The sequence below is a fragment of the Candida orthopsilosis genome (assembly GCF_000315875.1).
Source record: "Candida orthopsilosis Co 90-125, chromosome 7 draft sequence".
NCBI lineage: Eukaryota > Fungi > Ascomycota > Pichiomycetes > Serinales > Debaryomycetaceae > Lodderomyces > Lodderomyces orthopsilosis.
The window spans coordinates 626,188-646,245 of NC_018301.1; the positions used below are offsets into that span (position 1 = coordinate 626,188).

General features: G+C 37.2%; 9 protein-coding genes across 9 annotated transcripts in view; 5 read left to right on the forward strand and 4 right to left on the reverse strand. All coding sequences in view use genetic code 12, as the record gives it.

Annotated features, from left to right (window-relative positions):
• CORT_0G03090 (allantoate permease) overlaps positions 1–801 on the reverse strand; it is a gene marked incomplete at both ends in the record, with an annotated part of 1,626 nt that extends 825 nt beyond the window's left edge. The window contains one exon of the mRNA XM_003871063.1: positions 1–801. This exon is cut by the window's left edge and continues 825 nt beyond it. Coding sequence (XP_003871112.1) covers positions 1–801 — 801 coding nt within the window.
• Positions 802–1,608: 807 nt separating this feature from the next.
• CORT_0G03100 (allantoate permease) lies at positions 1,609–2,520 on the reverse strand (the record flags this gene model as incomplete). Its single annotated transcript, XM_003871064.1, has 1 exon — positions 1,609–2,520. One exon carries the CDS (start codon positions 2,518–2,520, stop codon positions 1,609–1,611), a length of 912 nt encoding a protein of 303 aa, XP_003871113.1.
• Positions 2,521–3,143: 623 nt separating this feature from the next.
• CORT_0G03110 (hypothetical protein) lies at positions 3,144–5,093 on the reverse strand (the record flags this gene model as incomplete). The annotated part of the gene is made up of 1 exon (XM_003871065.1): positions 3,144–5,093. One exon carries the CDS (start codon positions 5,091–5,093, stop codon positions 3,144–3,146), a length of 1,950 nt encoding a protein of 649 aa, XP_003871114.1.
• A 571-nt stretch (positions 5,094–5,664) lies between these two features.
• CORT_0G03120 (hypothetical protein) lies at positions 5,665–6,381 on the forward strand (the record flags this gene model as incomplete). The annotated part of the gene is made up of 1 exon (XM_003871066.1): positions 5,665–6,381. One exon carries the CDS (start codon positions 5,665–5,667, stop codon positions 6,379–6,381), a length of 717 nt encoding a protein of 238 aa, XP_003871115.1.
• A 1,313-nt stretch (positions 6,382–7,694) lies between these two features.
• CORT_0G03130 (Rbd2 protein) lies at positions 7,695–8,708 on the forward strand (the record flags this gene model as incomplete). The annotated part of the gene is made up of 1 exon (XM_003871067.1): positions 7,695–8,708. One exon carries the CDS (start codon positions 7,695–7,697, stop codon positions 8,706–8,708), a length of 1,014 nt encoding a protein of 337 aa, XP_003871116.1.
• A 520-nt stretch (positions 8,709–9,228) lies between these two features.
• On the forward strand, positions 9,229–11,802 carry CORT_0G03150 (hypothetical protein; the record flags this gene model as incomplete). The annotated part of the gene is made up of 1 exon (XM_003871068.1): positions 9,229–11,802. The coding sequence occupies one exon, from the start codon at positions 9,229–9,231 to the stop codon at positions 11,800–11,802; it is 2,574 nt and encodes an 857-aa protein (XP_003871117.1).
• A 313-nt stretch (positions 11,803–12,115) lies between these two features.
• Positions 12,116–13,288, reverse strand: CORT_0G03160 (Tom40 h; the record flags this gene model as incomplete). Its single annotated transcript, XM_003871069.1, has 1 exon — positions 12,116–13,288. The coding sequence occupies one exon, from the start codon at positions 13,286–13,288 to the stop codon at positions 12,116–12,118; it is 1,173 nt and encodes a 390-aa protein (XP_003871118.1).
• Positions 13,289–14,620: 1,332 nt separating this feature from the next.
• On the forward strand, positions 14,621–17,479 carry CORT_0G03170 (Pfk2 phosphofructokinase beta subunit, Pfk1p-Pfk2p heteromultimer; the record flags this gene model as incomplete). Its single annotated transcript, XM_003871070.1, has 1 exon — positions 14,621–17,479. The coding sequence occupies one exon, from the start codon at positions 14,621–14,623 to the stop codon at positions 17,477–17,479; it is 2,859 nt and encodes a 952-aa protein (XP_003871119.1).
• Positions 17,480–18,193: 714 nt separating this feature from the next.
• Positions 18,194–20,008, forward strand: CORT_0G03180 (hypothetical protein; the record flags this gene model as incomplete). The annotated part of the gene is made up of 1 exon (XM_003871071.1): positions 18,194–20,008. The coding sequence occupies one exon, from the start codon at positions 18,194–18,196 to the stop codon at positions 20,006–20,008; it is 1,815 nt and encodes a 604-aa protein (XP_003871120.1).
• Between the last annotated feature and the right edge of the window lie 50 nt (positions 20,009–20,058).

A 20,058-nucleotide genomic window follows, 5' to 3' on the forward strand; every position in this document is an offset into this window, starting at 1 on the left:
ATTGGTATTGCATCGAGCCAAGGTAAAACCACCTTCGATCAAGAAAAGGAATTGCCACCCATGCCATCCCCAGGTGTTAATTCTCAATAAACCAAATGCCATTAAAGACGTTGCAATTTGACATAACGATAAAGTAGTCCAGAACCAAGACAATCTAATAGGCAACTCTTTACTGGTAAAGAAGTAGCTCAACCACAACACTAAATCAGCAATGAATCCACCCTCCAATGCTCCGATCAAGCATCTCGTAATGTAGAATCCAGCTTTACCTTTCAATGCGGCCTGTGTCATAGCAACGATGCTCCAAGCACAAATTTGGAATGGGATAAAGATATCTGGACCCAACGCCTTTGAAATCAACTGGGAAGGAACTTCAGCAAGCAAAAAACTGACAAGGAATATGGTGTTACCCGTGTTGTAATCGTTAGTGTTTAAACCCAAATCATCTAAAAAGTTGTCAGACACAGCTTGTTGTAAGTTTCCCCTGTCAACCTGTAAACTCACAAACAAAAGGCATGCAGTGAAGGCAACTCTCCAATTTAACTTCCTTACAACAGTCTTCTCTTCCTCCTCAGTCCATTCAAAGGCTGGATCAAATGCCGAGTAGCTCTCGTATTTGGTTTTAGTGTATAAGTCACGATAGTATTTTTCCACCTTGGGATCCAAAAATGGATTCTTTTCCAACTCATTGGATTCAAACGAGGAACCAGATTCAATTGTAGTAATAACATCTTTTTCGCCTTTCAAATTGGTTCTGCTATCAGCCGACCAAGCTGAATTAATGGAATTCTGACGAACCATGGTTTTGAGCTAGCAGTGGATGATTTCGTCGTTATGTCTTGTAATTCATCAAGCATGACGACGAACATATCCACTATTTATAAGTAGCCTATTCTCGAAAGAGACACTGCCCTTTTTAGAAACTAAGGCGGCAACACATGAACAATTTTGCAATAGCAGTAGAACTTGCTGCAAATAATCAATTAAGGTTTAAGCATCATGCTGTGATCTTGGCGCCAAGGCGAGCTCCATTTGGTGTTGTTATACGTGTTGGCAGTAGTCAAGAAATTTTCGTTCCGAATATTCAAAATTGCAAAACTTTTGAAAAAATTGAAAAATTGTGGTGGCATTTTTTTCATCAAAATGCTAGGCTGTTTTTGTGTAATCCGGACAAAATTACACATCAACTGTGGCTGCAAAATTGCCTATCAAAGAATGCCACAATTTAGAGATAAGGTGGATACAGATACATCGCCTAATTTACACAATATAAAACCACTAAGTCTTTTGAAACTGGATGCAAAACATAAATTAGCAACTACAACAATCAATTTTAAATTTCCATCGTTTTTTTGGTTCCTCAAAGTTAATTCATTAAATACTGGGCGTATGTATTTAATCGCAATATTATAATACTCGCAATAACGACTAATACGCTAGATATGGTATTGAATGGAAAACAATAGTATTTATCTAATATGCATCAGACCGATCAGATACACACCCCTTTATTCAATGATCAAATTTAAAATCTAGCCTCTTGTTAGCTTGATCAGTTGTATTCTCCCTATACTCGTGCTTTTCTTCTCTGACATTGAATTCCAAATTCTATCTTTTCTTGTTTCTCCACATATAATACGCCTTAGTCAATAACAAAATTGGCAACAAAATAAACGTAATTGCAAACAATTGCATGTTTCCTCGTTTGTACAACGGTTTATCGTCTTCACGATAAATGTTACTTCCAATTATACTTCCCAATTGAACAAAAATATTGTACAATGCCAAACAGATTGATCTGTTACGAACTGAATTGGAGTTTCTTGAGACCCATGCAACACAAATGGCATGAATATAAGGTTGTCCCAAATACAATGTATTCAAAACCCAAGTAGGCCAAGCTTCATTACCTGCACCTGGCCACCATCTGATGACCCCCATTATGGGGATAGTGTAAATCGGCATGATTGTGCATACAAAGCTTCGTTCGTTGATTCTTTCTGAAAACCAAGTAATAAGCAACAAAAATATAATATGAATAACAGTTGCTGGAATGGTATATCCGGTCCCAAAGCTTTCGAAATCAACTGTGATGGAACTTCTGCAGACTAAAAAGCTACAAGTAAAAATGGTATTTCCAACATTGAAGTCATTCGTGTTCAATCCCAAGTCGTCCAAAAAGTTGTCTGAAACTGCTTGACTTAAGTTACCACGACCAACCTGTAAACTCACAAACAAAAGACATGCAGTGAAGACAACTCTCCAGTTCAACTTCCAAATAACCTTTTTCTCCTCTTCTTCTGTCCATTCGAAAGTAGGATCGAATGCGGAATAGCTCTCATACCTTGACTTTGTGTAAAGATCACGATAAAATTCTTCGACTTTTGGATCTAAGAATGGATTCTTGGCTAACTTATTCGCTTCGTAAGAAGAATCTGTTTCGATGGTGGTGATGACTTCCTTAGTGCCCTTCAATTTCTCATCTGATGTGATAGAACCACTTGAATTTTGTCGAGTCATATTGAGTGCAGTTGAGTTTGAGTTTCACATAGACACAACAGAGATGAGAAAGAAGCTTCTATGTATAAGAACTTTTGGAGACTCAATTTTATGGAAGTTCTGGATTTGTTCAATCATGGAAAGAGCAAAAGGTCCAATGATCTTGGATGCATACCTTCCTAAATGTTCATGATGAAGCAGCACTACTCAAAGTAGTGTAGAAACCAACATCGGATACCGCCTGTATTATCATAATCCATTTGATGTCATTGTCCTTCAATGTATTGAAAGGATTGTGGTGTCAAAACACCAATACAAAATTTCAGGTTTTGAGTAAGTTTGTGATAATTTGCGTTTCTTTCTTGGCAATTAACCAAATGTGGCTGCAAATTCGTCACTTTTGAAGAGAGTATCACGCAATCGATGTATTAAGCATAATATAGACCTTGATACTGGGCTTCGGAATAAGCCTATGATGCCGTGGACCAAATCCAACACGTTGCTAGAATTGCACATAATTTTCGATATATTTGAAACATACTGTCAAGTTCTCATAGTATATAGTCAAGCTTAAAGAGCTAGAACTGATTGAAAACATTACTTTACAATAAATCATTCACAGTAACTAAACACAAATAAGACCCCTAAATCTTGGACCTGACAAGTTCTCCAACCAAACTCACCAACCCAACAGCAGTAGTCCAAGTCTTGAAGAAAGCTGAGGGACCATCTACTCTAACATTTCCTTGTTCTCCAAACCAAACTCTACCTCCATAGGGAGCCAAACCTAACGACATCAACTTATCCTTTGAATCAGAGAATGGTGGGTATCTTGCTTCCAACATCCAATCATTGTTCAAAGGTTGTTCAATGACAGTTCTTTCGTGGGTAAATGTTCTATAGGAATATTTACCATGGTATGAACCATATCCTGATTCCCCAACACCTCCAAATGGTGCATTGTGTAAGGCAATGTGCATCAAAACGTCATTGACTATTAAACCACCTGAACGGATAGATTTCTTGACGGTGGCAATTTGAGGATTCTTTTCAGCTGATGTGTATCCACTAGTGAAGATGTAAGCGGCCAATGGGGTGTCGTGGTTTCCAATAATCTCTTTACAAGCATCGTTGATGTTGGTGTAACTAATAATTGGCAAAATTGGTCCAAAAATCTCTCCTTCCATTGATGAATCAGACCAAGAAGCATTATCAATCACAGTTGGAGCAACATATTTGGTCTCTGCATCGTATTCACCACCTGTTACAATTGATCCTTTGGTCTCCTTGATGATCTTAACCATTCTATTGAAAGCGCGGTCGTGAATCATGTGAGTGAAATTCTTGTCATTTTTATTGACACCCGGGTAAAGTTCCTTTTCAATGACTTTCTTAATCTCTGCAACAAATTTGGCACGTTTGGATTGGGCAATCAAGACATAATCAACACCAATACAAGTTTGACCTGCATTGGCAAAACGGCCCCAAGCAACCCTGCGCGCAGCAGCAGTCAAATCTTTGTCTTTAACATCGTCCAAAATAATAGCAGGTGACTTACCTCCCAATTCAAGAACAACTGGAGTCAAGTTTTCAGCTGCCTTTTTGGCAATGATTCTACCAACCATTCCATTACCAGTGTAGATGATCTTGTCGAATTTCTGATTCAAAACTTCAGTTGTTTCGGGAATAGCACCGTTAACAGCAAAGAATATATCTGGATCTAACGCATTTGTCAACAACTCGACAAACAACTTCGAGAATCTTGGTGTTAATTCTGAAGGTTTGAATACGACTGTGTTACCAGCAGCTATAGCACCAACAATTGGTGAAATAGAAACGAATAATGGATAATTAAAGGCAGAAATGACCAACACAACACCCAAGGGGATTCTTTCAATATATACCGGATTTGTCAATAAATTAACCGGTAAGTCAGTAACAGCTTCAGGTTTGGCCCATTTGTGTAATTGAGTCATGGTAAATAACAATTCATTCAATCCAGTAGCAATTTCATAGTTTCTAGTCTCTGACGAGTTTCTAGCAAAATCAAGCTCCAATGCATCACAAATTTCTTGTTGGTGGTCTTTAATTGCAAAATAAAGATTTCTCAACTGGTTCAAACGGAATTGAAGGGAATGTGTTTTACCAGAAAAGAATCCATCAGTCACCTTTTGAACACCAATTGGGATCTCAGACAACTCGGTATACTTATATTCAAACCCATCATTTGGGGCAGATTTAATCTCGGCTTGTCCAGTCTTTGTGGCTTGAGTAGATGATGTTTGACTTGTATCGTTAGATTTTCCGGAAGCAATATCAGCTAAAGTAGACTCTTGACTAGATCTTTTGATGGAGATTCTGTGCTCCAATGATGGCACTTCACCAGTTGATTGAGGTGACGATGCTGGTGATTCTGGGGAACTTAACCCAACATGATCTAATTGTGGGGCAGGAATAGAGTTTGCTTTGGTTGTGCCATTTGTACCAACATTCTTGGAGCCTCCTCCATTGGCTTGGGCCGTTGGTTTTGGAATTGATTGAGCAGCGGCAGGTTTTCCGTTTGCCTTTGAGTTGGATTTTGTTGATTTACTCATTATCCGTGGGGTATATTTCTTAGTAAATTTCTTCAATTCGAGATACGTATAGAGTGATTATGACGTGGTTTGATTAGAATAGCAGTATTCCAAAGTAAAGATAGGAGATGAAGTGGCCTAGTTGTAAATCAATTTGAAGTAGTATAAATATGTCCTGTTTATTTTATGGTGGGGAAATCCTGTCAGTGGATTTAAAGCACATGCCAAAATTTATCCTTATAAGTACTGCATATAAGAATTGGTTGAATCTTGTGAATTTTTCAACATTCACATCGAATTCTGGGTTATAAAAAACAGTGCTCAAGTAAAGGCTACAGGCCGTTATATAAAAAACAGGTAAGCATATACGAATATGACCTTTATTGAAAAGATTTGCAAAGTTTAGAAAGTCAAAGGCAGATGGAGTGTAGAGTAAACCGGATATTGGATGTTTCGTTATCATATGCAGGACGCGGAGTTAAACTTAGACAAGACTTCGTTTTTTTGAGTTACGTACACGACACTTGTTAATGTCCGAAATAGTGAAAAACCAAACATTGTAGTGAGAGATTATCAACCGCTCAACGTAACCATGGACACACCGATTGGACTTGAAGGAACGATCGGATCAGACTTTACACTTGACAATCAAGATGATTTAACACAGTTTAGCCAGTTGGAGTCTATAGGGGACTCAGAACAAGGATCAACAACTGCACAATTACCTGATCCTGCTTCACTGCTGGTGCCACCAGAAGGGAATGAAGAAACCCTACCGAATCAAGTCAAAGAAGATGGGCGCTCAGACAAACAAAATGCTCTACAGCAATCAGATGGACCAACCGATGTAAATCAACCAGCTGCTGTGGGATCTGAAATTGATAAAATGGATATTGATACCCTGCAAGCGGAGATGAATATACCACAATCCACAACTGAACTTGAACCAGATTTCAAAGCAACCTCCGATTCAGCAATTGACAAACCTCCCACTAATACTATAGACGCAAATATTGTCAACAAGGAGGATCCACTTGCCAAAATAAAGCAAATTCAACTACTTCCAGAACTATACAGTATCCTATTTGATTTCACCAACGGTAAAATCCACCCTCGAGATTTTGATAAATATATTGCAAATCTACGATCAAAACTCAATAATTTGAAACTGTATATTCTGGAAATTGACGGTATCGATGTTTCTCCTGAAACAATGATGAATGAAATCAATCAATTGAAGGAAAATAATTCAAAGAAACAGAGCTTGTTGGATTCTTTTAAAGATAAAGTAAAAAATGATTTTGTATAGATAAATCGGATATTATATGGAGTTAGCTATGTTGTAAATGAATCTTTCGTAAGTCTTGTGCTCTTCAATTTGTAGCTAATTGCTTCTTGGTCGCAATTGCTATCCTCAGGTTAAGCTTTGTCTATTCCGGCTAAACCAACATCTTCACGATAGTTGGATTAGAATAGATTCACATTCAACTTTGGTCTGTGGGTGCAAATTGAAGGTGTGTAACGCTATCGCCAGTCTCTTCCTCACACACTCAAAACTTGCATGGTAGTGAGTGGACATATGGCTGCCTATGCCATTCACTGAATCGGCTACAGTAACTAGAGGCGAGCAATAGAGAGAAAATTATATAATCTTTTCACCCTTTACGAAGCAGCAATACCACCTTTCAGTCACATCAACCCCACGACAAATTCGTTCCAATGGTGGTTTTTGTCGTACCTGATTGAAAAATGGTGGCTCAAGCTATATTAGTCTCACTAAATTACCACACTGTCACATTAATGTGCTAACCCTCGCTCTCAAAAAGGAGGTGCCTTCATCACCCGTAAGTCAACGATAGGGTCACTCGGTTGTTAGATTTTAGCAGCGGGGCTGTATAAACGCAGAGACCCCTCCAAATCCGGTGCATATTTGCCACTACTTATTATTTAGTAAATCACCATACATTGACTGACACATCTATCCATATTTTAGGCTCTCAAGCACCTTCCATACGGACTGCTGATTTTCCTAACCGACCAATATGATGACTGTATTTCAATATGACAAAGTTCTTGACCTGTATTGGACTAAATCAAACATAATAGCCAACAGGACCAATTAAAGAAACTGAGACACTGGATGCTCCCTTATATCACAAGTCTTGCTATCCAGTAGCCATATATAGCTCAATAATGCATCTTTTACCACTTGCATCCATATCTATTCCGGTTTTGCTTTTCGTTTGGCTGTAAAATGTTATGATGAAATGGAAACCAATTTTAATAACAACTCAAAATCACCAAATCTTCCAAAAAAAGCACTCAGCACCTGTTCAATCTGTTTGAGGTTGTACTCCTTTAAACAAGTCAGCTAATGTATGGCCAATTCTATGCAGTTGTGGATGTTTTGATATTCTGGTATTTCATTTCTAATTTTTGGCAACCAAATATTAAAATCAACCAAAACAAAAAAACATCTAGAGCCCCCATTCGAGCGGAACCATCGTGATATAATTACAAAAAAATACATACTGTCTGGTGACCACTATACTGATAGTTGAAGTGTATATTTGATGTTGTGGTTGTAGATAATGATTGATTGTATGTAGTTGATATTGTGAGATGAAATGTGGTGATAACGTCTTGTGCCAAAAAGTAACGCGCGATATTGTTTTGTATTGGTCGACAAAACACGTAAGAAAAAAATTTACCCAGATGTACCTTCTATATACCGACTACCTCCAATTATACACATCAAGAGACAGTGATAACCCAATGGAACAGTCTCCAATTAACACCTTCCCACCATCTTTGGGAACCCTCAAACAAATACCCGCATTAACAGCTGGTTTACCAATATTCACCTTCATTCTATGTTTTCTTAAAAACACATTGGGATTTAAATTTTCAAGTTTAATACTTTATCCTACATCACCATTGGAGTTCAATTTGAATGCTTTGTCGCTATATTCATTGATTCATGTTGGTTATTTGCATTGGTTACTAAACATTTGTGCAATTTTTACCCCGTTGGCCATGTATGAAAAACGTCATGGTACTGTATATACTGGAATCACATTGAATCTCCTTACCGTTATTGCTGCATTGCAGTATTGTATTGTTGGGTTATTTTTTTACCCAGAAACTGGAGTGGTTGGACTATCAGGAGTTGGATTTTCATTTATCGCATACATGGCATACAAGGAACACCAGTATAAGCCAGTGTTGGAGACATTCAATATTGGATCCCGTGAAATCAAAATCTACACATTGGCAGCACCCTTTATAGCAGCAGTTGTTTGTTTGATTGTTTTCCCAGCAAGTTCATTACCTGGTCATTTAGCTGGTATTTCCACTGGATTTCTTTTAGCTAAAGGTTACATCAACAAATTGTTTCCTCCATCAAGCATAATTTTGAAAATAGAGAATTTTGTGGCTCCGGGTATTGCATTAATAGATCAGATTGTTTCCTATCATAAAGAAGAAGATGCTGTACATGTTAGAAGTGTACAATATGCACCAATATTAGCCGAAGGAGATGCAGAAGCCTCGTCTGCTACAACTTCAGTTGTTCAACCACAACCTACACGCAGCTCATCATATATAAGGGAGACACATGTATTGGGAGGAGCTTAATAGGTCATCGCTTATAAATGTAGTGATAGTAAAAATTCTCCACATGTTAATTTAATTGTATTGAACGTTTTGTCCTTCAGGGCAATTATGACCATCACCAACTCGATTGTTTTGAAAGAAGGGCTGGTTCCAGTGCATGAAAAATCTACGGTTCATAATATACACTTTGTAAAGGGTAGTATAGGTATAAAAATAATCCTCCAGTAGAATTTGGCATCTGTCATCTATAAGGTGGAGTAAAGTAGAGTAATAGCCGACAGTTGAGAAAAAAAATAATCGACATAAACCAAACAAACAATGAGACAAGACAGAAACAAAACAAAAATATCCTTTTGAACCCTCAATACATATATTTGTATGAATTGATACTACCAAATAGGACATCGCTGTTAATCTACAATCATTATAAATCCATTGATACACGTCTAATACAACATCACTATTACTAATCTTAAATCACAAACCCAAAGAGAGACACAACAAAGAAGGGTACTTTGGTACGCAATAAACCCCACCAATTATGCTATCTAATTTTTCAAATGGGGAAATAAACAATGATGGTTACAACACCAATACTAAGGGAACCAACAGAGACAAGAGTATAGCCAACCAACAGACGAGACTTCTGAATAATCAGCAACCCAATTCTGAACAAGGAGGGAGGAAAAGGACTAAGAAAAAGGGTAGATTTAAAAATAAGTCTCAGTTATTTTCCAGACACAACCCAGTACAATCAAAACCCTCAGAATTGAAAACCACAATCAGTCTGCATAAATTAGTAACAAACCTGGATGCCAACCATGATCAAAAACTGCTTGGGGGTCAGGAAAGTGAGCCACGAGGCGGAAACGCGGAGATACTGGAGACTGAAAACATATCAAACAAAACATCCCCAGTCAAAAACAGTACTAAAGAGCCATTAACACAACAAGCGGTCCCAAAAGAAACACCAGTATTGCCCTCTCAACTTCTGTTCCAAGGCATACCCAGCACAACTACTCAAGCACAAGCGTATAAATCACCACGAAAAGAAGTATTGACTCGTCAAAAGCAAAACCAACATGTACAAAACAACAAAATTGATCTTCGAGAAAACTTGAAATCAAAAGATGAAAATAATACCTCGTCTTCCACAGCTACTCACCATGAAGATCTAAGCCAACCAGTGAGCTTAATGATGGAAGATAAAGTCACATTATTCAAATACAAATTTCTGAATATAATCGAATTACCCCACAAAAATGACAAAACAGGATCATTATTAGCTCATGGTGAATTTGAAATTTTTCAATTACTTAATGGCGGAGTTACATGTTTATCATGTGGTGGAAAACTGTTTATATATCCATTACTTCCCAAAATTAAAATTTTCAGAATCAGTTTTAATCAATTTCTTATACCAATGTTGAATCCTGAAAGGTATTGGAAAATAACTATTGATACTGAAGAGAGTAATGTATTGGCTATACTTCAGGGGACATTGGAAAGAAATGTAAATTACATTCATGTTAGTGATAAAAGTATATCTGATCAACCAACATCGAAACAACAACAACAACCGCTGCTTCTGCTGCATGGCGAAAGTAATACACACGACGAACAATTTGCTTCTGCTAGTACTCTTGATGCTAAACCACAGGAATTAATGAAGAGTCCCAATCCTAATAATAAAGCCTTCCCTACAATTATTGATACGGAAATACCAGAATCACCACCATCAGCACCAATTTCACCTACTCATTCGCCAGTACAACATTTTGAACTATCACCAAAAGCTCCGACACATCATGCAGCATCCCTATTGAAGAAATCATCACAACAGTCGTTATCTACAAATGTTGCATGTCTTGATTGGAAATCCAATTCACAACCAAACCAACAACAACCTAAAACAAGACGTTCATTTCATGCCAATCCATATCGATTGAGTAATAATGAGGGGGATTTGTACAATACTGGTAACAAACATAACAATACTCTTTATCATCAAAATGGCATTGCTCGCCCACAGTCGCATATCAAAACAGTTGATGAGCAATCAGAAGGATCCATGGATTCATTATTGGATGAATTTGAACAAAATATAGCTAGGTCAGTAAGAAACCCCTCAGTCTATTCACGACCTGCCTCCAGACTTCAATCAGTTACATCACATCATAATCCTGTACCTACTTACTCAAGAGGTAAATATTTCCATGGAAATATCGATCGTGATGACGAAGAGGATTTAAACGATGAGGAAGTGTTTGAGGATGCACGGGGATCCCTTGATCGTAAGGGGATGCTACCCAACGGAAGCATCCATGGACATACAATACGCAACGGAGGAGCTAATGCGACCTCTGGTTATGGACATATCAATGGCGGTGGTGGTAGTGTGCATGATCGTGGGCTTCATTCTGCTAGAAGTAGGAAATCATCACGGAGTGACTTGTATACGAATGAAAGTGGATGGATGGAACCAAATATAGAGCAAAGTGCATACCAGAAGACCGCTGTGCGTGGTACTAGTGCAGGTGCTGGTTCAACAAATTTATCCTCAAGATTACCCAAATCACGATCAAATTATAGTATAAGCAGTTCAGTTTCAAATGGATACAATTTAGGAAACATTTATCGATCAGTGATTGGTCAACTGCGTCGAGATTCATACTACAGTCAATATCAAAATCAACCACAACAATCACAACAATCACAACAATCACAACAATCACAACATATGCCACTGCAGCAACTGATTAGGAATGGATATTACGATACTAATAATCTTGATTCTCGATCAACGACAAAGTCAATGTCTCGATTACCTACTGTTCATCGACAACTGGATATAAGTAGACGAAGACAAAGCACTTATTTTGGATCCAATGCCAATACCCAATCGATCAATGGATCGGTTAGTGGAAGTGTGAGAAACAATAACAATGCTGGTACTAGCGCTGGCGGTGGTAGCCGAAATGTTAATGTCAAGTTGAATTCAAATGAAATTTATCAGTTGTTGAGTACTAAAGAAGAACCAAAAAGGACAAATTCAACAGATGCGAAACCGATATCTAGAAGTACTAGTTTCACTTCAAGATTATTTGGTTGGTGATACTCTAACACAAAAGACGTTTAAAAATACATCGATTTTATTGCGGCAGTAACTGAGGATTAGACTTTTTAAAAGTTCTTAAATTCGGTTAATTATTTATTTTATATATATGTACAAAAATGGAATGGTTTGTGGTTTTAGCAACAAAAAGGAAACGAAGATTTATAATATGTCATGATAACTGTTCCGCTGTCTCCTCTATTTATACGGAGATCGTTAAAACGAAATCACCATCATCTAGAATTACCTATTCCAACCCGCTTTCTCTTATCGTTTAGTAATGTCTTTGATGTTTCCTATTACCCCCGCTTACTTATAACGCAGGAGCTGGAGCACCAGGAACTGGGTTTCCATTAGCATCAACCAATCCTTGTTGCATCAACAACAATTGTTCATTACCAGCGGCTTCAAATTGTAAACCCAATCCTAATCTTGAAGTGTTTTTGAATTGATCAATTTCACCACTAAATAATACACTTACAGTAGGCAAGATTCTCTTTTCCAAAAATGCACTGACTTTACCCTTTGAATCCAATTGACCTCTGAATACAGCAGTTCTATATTCATATTTAGCACCGATGGTTGTAGTACCTTCAACAACTGGTTCGAATCCAATACCCATCAATGGATCAGCAACTTGTTTGACGGTGGCAGCAACTTGAGTTTCTAAACCGGCTTCAACTTTATCACTAACTTTTCTCCAAAATGAAGCAACTAATGCCCCTTGACCTTGGAATTGAGCGGAAGCAATCCATTTTCCAGCATTGTTATAACGAGCAACATACGAAACAGCAGTATCTGGTGGAGCCAAAGGTTGTTTAGAATACATTGCTTCTAAACCAAGAGCAAATTTGGGAGTTATACTTTGCAACAAAGAAGCAACGGCAACACCTGAAAAACCATCATACAAGAAACTTGGGTTTAAAGTTTTCAAATTGATGGAGAAATCATTAGCTTGATAGTCTTGCTCTAATTGGACCATTGATGGTTGCGATTGAGCCAATTGTAATGTAACTTTCGAAATATTGGCTTTATCCCATCCATAATTGATTCTTCCACTAAAATTATATTCATTATCAATGTTTCCTTGTAAGAAGTAATCATCGGCAGCAAATAATGCACTGAATGCATAAGGTGGCAAGACTTGTGATCCCAAACTCAAAGTATGTGAAGTTTGGAAAGCAGGTGATATGGAAAATGCCTTGTTTAAATCAGCTCTTAAACCGGTGAAGAAATATTGATTCAAGAAAACATCTCTACTAACTTCTTTGTTCAAGTTTTCAATGGTTCCTGGGTTAGTTAATCCCAAATTAGCACGATGTTCACTTATGGCGTTATGCACATCATTCAAGTATGAAAATACTGGGTTGGATGACCAAAATGAATTTTGCTTTGGTGGTGGTGGGGTAACGTTTGGTAATGTTGGGATTGCCAATTTAGAAATATCGTTAATTGGAACTGGGGTGTGTTGTGGTTGAGCCGACATAATAGTTGTGTTGTGTTGCTCTGAAACGTATCCTTCTTCTTGTTTCTTCCACTGACGTTATTCCTCTTTTGATCTTTTGGAGCGTTGAAAAATTTTAATTTGTGAGGAATATCACTTTTTTGGTCAATATTGCACGACCATTTGCAAATGGTAGCTGTGGTAGATACATATTGCAATAGGTCTCTATGGATTGAAGGGGTATTGAAAATGAAGTAAATATTTGTGTATCACAGTGTAAGACTTTAGCCTCAATAGGAAATGTTCTTTTGGCTATAATTTATTAATTTTTACATCCATTTATGAGACGTCTTCCATTGCAAGCAGAAAAATTTGCAGCTTGGAAATATACTATGCTATTCTCCCTGTTTGAGCATTGGTTTGGAAGAGCAGATCCCTTTACTTGGTCTTATTTCAACGATGTGGCCATTTGCTAGCAAAGACACATTTTTCAAAAACCTTCTTAATGGCCAAGCAAATTATCAATTTAAAGGCAATTAACGTGGTCACCAATGTAGATATGAACACTATATTTTCAACCGTCCTAGCGGTAGACAGTAACTGGTTTATCTGTATTCCTCGGTATACGCTTACTACTTATCTTGCAGTAGAAAGAGTTGTGTTGATTCAATTGAAAGACATTCACATTAACCTGAACAAAACAGGTTTTGGAGGACTTAAATATTTCCTATTTCATCTTTATCTTTATATTTACGTCAAATGATGCTTTGATGTGTTCTTGATTAATCTTGACTGATAATCGTGGGAGACTATAATTTCACTGTATTCATATATTAGTATTCTTTGACGTTATATATTCTTGCTGATCGAAAGTAATCACGTGCTCGGTGTTATAAAACCGCAAGTAACATCTGATTATATGCAGTACAACAAGAAAAAAGGATCTCTATCACGTAATTGCTTATGTAGTCACAAACTTTTATTGGAGATCTAAAGTAGAGATAAAGTATTTTAGTATGAGATGATCCTCTGCTATCCGTTTAAAAAGTAGAAGTAATAATACATTAAGAAGACTGTCACGTGTATTATGCAAAAGAATGTTCCGTGGGTTGTATTGTAGTAGTATTGTAGTAGTATGTTTTTGTAGATGTTATATTACACTAAAAAGCTGATGATCATTTTTTATTTCGCAATTCAATGAACCGAAAAATCATCATAAGCTCCGAACAAACATATACATATATATATATATATATATATATAATCCTTTCAATTCCTACCATTGCTGGAGTTAGCTATACACTATTCCAACTCAATTGAACAAAGCTACTTGCTATTATTAACACTGTAGTCATAACCAACATTATCCAAAGGATGACGTCAATTGTTAATGGAACATCAACTGTCTACTTAGTGGCAGCTTCACAACAATTGCTAGACAATGCAATTACTTTCTACACCAACACGTTGGGTCTTACTGAGCACTCGAAAACTGAAGACACAACTTTTCTTTCGAATGATGGAAACAAGGCCATCATTGAAATCAGATTAGATACAAAAGAAGGGTTATCTGAATCTGAGATACAATCAAGAAGATCAGATATTGAGTCGAAATTGAATGTTGTTGATTGGAGATCTTTAGATAATACATCAGTTATTAAGGTTGCCAATTTAGTCGATTTGATTGAAGTATTGACTAGCTCCAAATTTGTCTTACAAATTACTCCCAATGAATTATATCCTAATGAAGTTTACATTGTTGATCCATTGGGGTATATAATTGGATTCACAGCTTGTAACGATCCTTTAACTGTTGTGCCACCTATACAAAAGACCAAACCTGTGGTTGCTAGTACTGCTATGCAAACTAATGTTCCATCAAATTCAACATCAATCAAAAATGATCTGGAACTTTTGGGTGATTTCAAGCGCAGAAGAAATATTGCTATAATGACTTCTGGTGGTGATGCTCCAGGTATGAATGCATGTGTTCGTGCTGTTGTTAGAGCTGCCATTTATCGTGGATGCAAAGCATTTGCCATTATGGAAGGTTATGAAGGTTTAGTTAGAGGTGGACCTCGTTATATTAAGGAAATGAAGTGGCAAGATGTTAGGGGTTACTTGAGTGAAGGCGGTACTAATATCGGTACCGCTAGATGTATGGAGTTTAAAGAGCGTTGGGGTAGATTGACTGCTTGTAAACATATGGTTGAGGCAGGAATTGATGGGTTGATTGTTTGTGGTGGGGATGGATCTTTAACTGGTGCGGATTTATTCCGTAGTGAATGGCCTTCATTGATTTCTGAGTTGAAGGAGAATGGAGATATAACTGAAGACCAGTATGAAAGACATAAACATTTATACATTTGTGGATTGGTTGGATCAATTGATAATGATATGGCCACTACTGATTCAACAATTGGGGGATATTCAGCATTGGAAAGAATTTGTCGTGCAATTGATTATATTGATGCCACTGCCAATTCTCATAGTCGTGCTTTTGTTGTTGAAGTTATGGGTAGACATTGTGGTTGGTTGGCATTGATGGCGGGTATTGCCACTAGTGCTGATTATATCTTGATTCCTGAAAAACCTTCATCTAGCCGTGATTGGACTGATCAAATGGTTCAAATTGTTTCTCAACATAGAAAGGCCGGTAAGAGGAAGACTATTGTTATTGTTGCCGAAGGTGCTATCACATCCGATTTGAAACCTATTAGTTCAAAAGAAGTCAAGGATGTTCTTGTTGATAGATTAGGATTAGATACAAGAATTACGACATTGGGACATGTTCAAAGAGGTGGAGGGGCCGTGGCGTTTGATCGTCTATTAGCAACTTTACAAGGTGTTGAAGCAGTTAAAGCAGTATTGGAATTAGACCCCCAAACACCATCACCATTGATTGCTATTGATGAAAACAAAATTGTTCGTAAACCATTGGTGGAGGCTGTTAAAATTACTAAATCAGTGGCGGCAGCAATCGAAGATAAAGATTTTGAAAAGGCAATGTCATTTAGAGATTCTGAATTTAAAGAGCATTTGTATAATTTTATTGCCATGAATACTGCTAATCATAGGGGACCTTCATTACCAGTGGAAAAGAGAAAGAAAATTGCCATTATGAATATTGGAGCACCTGCTGGTGGTATGAATTCGGCTGTTTATGCCATGGCCACGTATTGTATGTCAAAGGGGCATACGCCATATGCCATTCATAATGGATTTGCTGGGTTATCAAGACATGAATCTGTTAAATCAATTGAATGGTTGGATATTGAAGGATGGAATAGCATTGGTGGGTCATTAATAGGAACCAATAGACAAACACCCAGTGAAACCGATATTGGAATGATTGCTCATTACTTTGAAAAATATCAATTTGATGGGTTGATTATTGTTGGTGGATTTGAAGCATTTATTTCATTAAATCAACTAGAACAAGCAAGGTCAATGTACCCAGCATTTAGAATGCCTATGGTTTTGATCCCAGCTACTATATCAAATAATGTCCCTGGTACTGAGTACTCTTTAGGATCAGACACTTGTCTTAATGCAATTATGGAATATTGTGATATTATCAAACAATCAGCATCAGCAACTAGAGGAAGAGCATTTGTAATTGAAGTCCAAGGAGGTAATTCAGGATACATTGCCACATTTGCTTCATTAGTCAGTGGTGCACAAGCATCCTATGTTCCTGAAGAAGGTATACAATTGGAACAATTAGAAATGGATATCAATTCACTTCGAGAATCATTTGCTGTTGAACAAAATATGACAAAAGCAGGTAAATTAATCATCAAGTCATCAAATGCATCAAAGACCCTAACACCACAAGTATTGGCCGATATAATACGAGCTGAAAGCAATGGAGAATTCGATACAAAGACGGCAATCCCTGGACATGTCCAACAAGGAGGAATTCCATCGCCCATTGACCGTACTAGAGCCGATAGATTTGCCATTAAAGCAGTCCAATTCATTGAAGACCATGTTGAACGTATGCAACAAACGAGATATGAATTGGATTTCCCATTGGATGATGGAGAGTTACAAGCTACTGCTGCTGTGTTGGGTGTTAAAGGCTCTCATTTGAAATTTACTTCAATTAGAAGATTGTTTGATTTTGAAACTGAGTTGGGTAGAAGGATGCCCAAAAAAGTGTTTTGGACAAAGACGAGGGGGATTGCTGATGATTTGGTTGGTAGAACCAGGTACCATAAAGCAGAATAGACCTTTGGGTGTGGGTGAGTTGTATATTAGATACATATATATGGTTACAATGAATAAAAAATACAGCTTAGATTATCAAAAGTTTGCTGTAGATTTATACCACTCAATCATAGAGCCTTTGATGTTTTTTTGTTTTACTTGAAATTGAATGCAAATGTTTTTAAGAGTAATAATATTGGGCAAAGACGATCGACGTATGCATTAAGTTTTTTTCCATTTTTTGAGTTTCTAGACCTTTTCCCCTTACTTAGTGACGGATAAAATCAATATTGATCTACAACATTTCCCTTGCCTTCTTTGTCAAGATACCAATATGAAACATTGGTGCGTTACCTGCTTTGGTCGCGTGATTTCTATGTGCGTGTTTGGGAGAAGTGTCGTATGTCGCGTCGTATGTCGCGTCATGTGTCGCGTCATGTGTCGTATAAATGTATGTCACGACACTGTCATTTGGTGTAACACGTAAAAACAGTGAAACAGGAAAAACAGAAAAATAATGAAACCACATTGAAAAAAGGAAATTAAGCGAAGTAACCACAATATCAATTAATTGTAATACGCCGTACATCATATTATAACCAATTCAACATTAGGGCACTTTAGGATATAGCAAATCTATTGCTGCAATAACAGGAAAGTATATTGGAAAGATAGATAATTCACTATTATAATTACTCCAGAACTAGATACCTGTCGAACTTATCAAGGTGTACGATGTCTTCAGTGGACCAGCTGCATCAATCTCAGTCTCAATCTCAATCTCAATATCAATACCAGTACTCACCTAAAATCAATACTGGTGCATTTCCACTTAAATCGCCACCACCACCAAACCATGTCAATAGTTTATCCAATAACAACAGTGTCATGAACAAGACAATGTCAACTCCACCAATAAGATACTCCAAAGCTATAGAAAAGTCGGATTATGTAACTACTCAGTTTCAGAACTTGTCGCTTGGGTCAAGAAATCTACCTTATGCTGGGAAAATGTCATCGATATGTTTGTTTTTCGACCAAGTTATCAATTTAAACAACTCAGAAACTATACTACAAAAGTCAAAGGATTTCCAATTTTACAAAACCTTGCAACAAGAATACGATTTGAAACCGCATGCAAGAGAAGCAGGTAAAGTTAATGATGAATTGTTTACTTCAATTGGACCTCATTTGGCTATACCATTTGACTTGTGGTTGCGAGATGAAATATGTATTAAGGATATCAAGGTCAAAATAACCATGTTGAAGGAAATTAATGGAATGGTTGATGCCGAATTGAAAGATGTTACCAATCAATCTTCATTTGAAGTTACTTTGAACTATTATGGGAAATTACTCACGGCTTATAATTTTTATGAAGTTCCCATGAGAAATTCAGCATATAAGCAGTTGACAGGGAGTGCGAGTGCAAGTCGAAATGGTAATGGAAGTGGTAATGGTAACAGTGGCTCATTTCACGATCAAATTGATGAAGAGCTAGAGTTTAATCGAGATAGAATGAGTAATTCTTCGCCTGATTTCGATTTTGGATATTTGGAAAAACCATTTTATCGAAGTCATTCTAACCAATCGAATGATTCACAATCAAATGCGCATCATAACAAGCGTACTAGTACTAGTAGCATCCTGTCAAAGAAACGGTTTTCATCCTTTTTAACAGGTGGAAGCGGGTCAAATCATAGAGATGGTCTGAATGTATCATCATCATCACCTGATTTACGTGATGGCAGCCATCGTCGATCACAATTTCTGACACCTACTACTCCACCACAGCCCCAATTCAAACAATTTTTGACATCAACACCGCCACTGTCTTCACATCATTACCTACAACAACAAGATGGAAGTCCTACCCCAAAAAGCCACTTGTATGAAGACTCCAATGGTACACCAACTTCATCCAACAATAATTCAATGTCAGTCAACAGTATATTATCCAAACTGAGATTATACAATAGAATGAAGAGAAATCGAGAGCTGGGCTCTTCTGTCAACACCAATACATCACACCAAAGTTATCCTAGTAATAGAAGCAGTGTAGCTACAACTGCGTCTGGAGGAGGAGGAGGAGCTGTCACATCATCTGGTGGATCACGCCGAAGAAGCCTGGTTACTAATGTCAAGCACCTCTTTGGAGGAGGGAACAATAGTGGAAGTGGAAGTGGAAACGGAAATGGAAATGGTAGTGGTAGTGGTGATGTATCTTCATTTGATTCGTCAAGGACATTAATGCCAGTAGATCTGTATCCACAATCAACTGAAAACATTGTGTTGACCAAGGAAGAAAAGCTCGAAAATTGTAAAGATAAACATGAATATTATATCCAAGTTGATCAATTGGTGAAGGAAAGCAGACGCATTTTACACATTTTATTCAATTCTAGTGATTCAAGTATTAAAGAAAATACAAAACTTGGTAAATTGGTTGATTTTGTTACAACAAAGGTATTCAAATTCGTATTGATTGATTTGGTTTCCATGATTTTAACTTATTGTGATTTGAAATGTTGTAATTATAAACTTATTTAAAGATAGACACATCTAAAGATATATACTTTCTAATGTTATGAAGCTTGTTA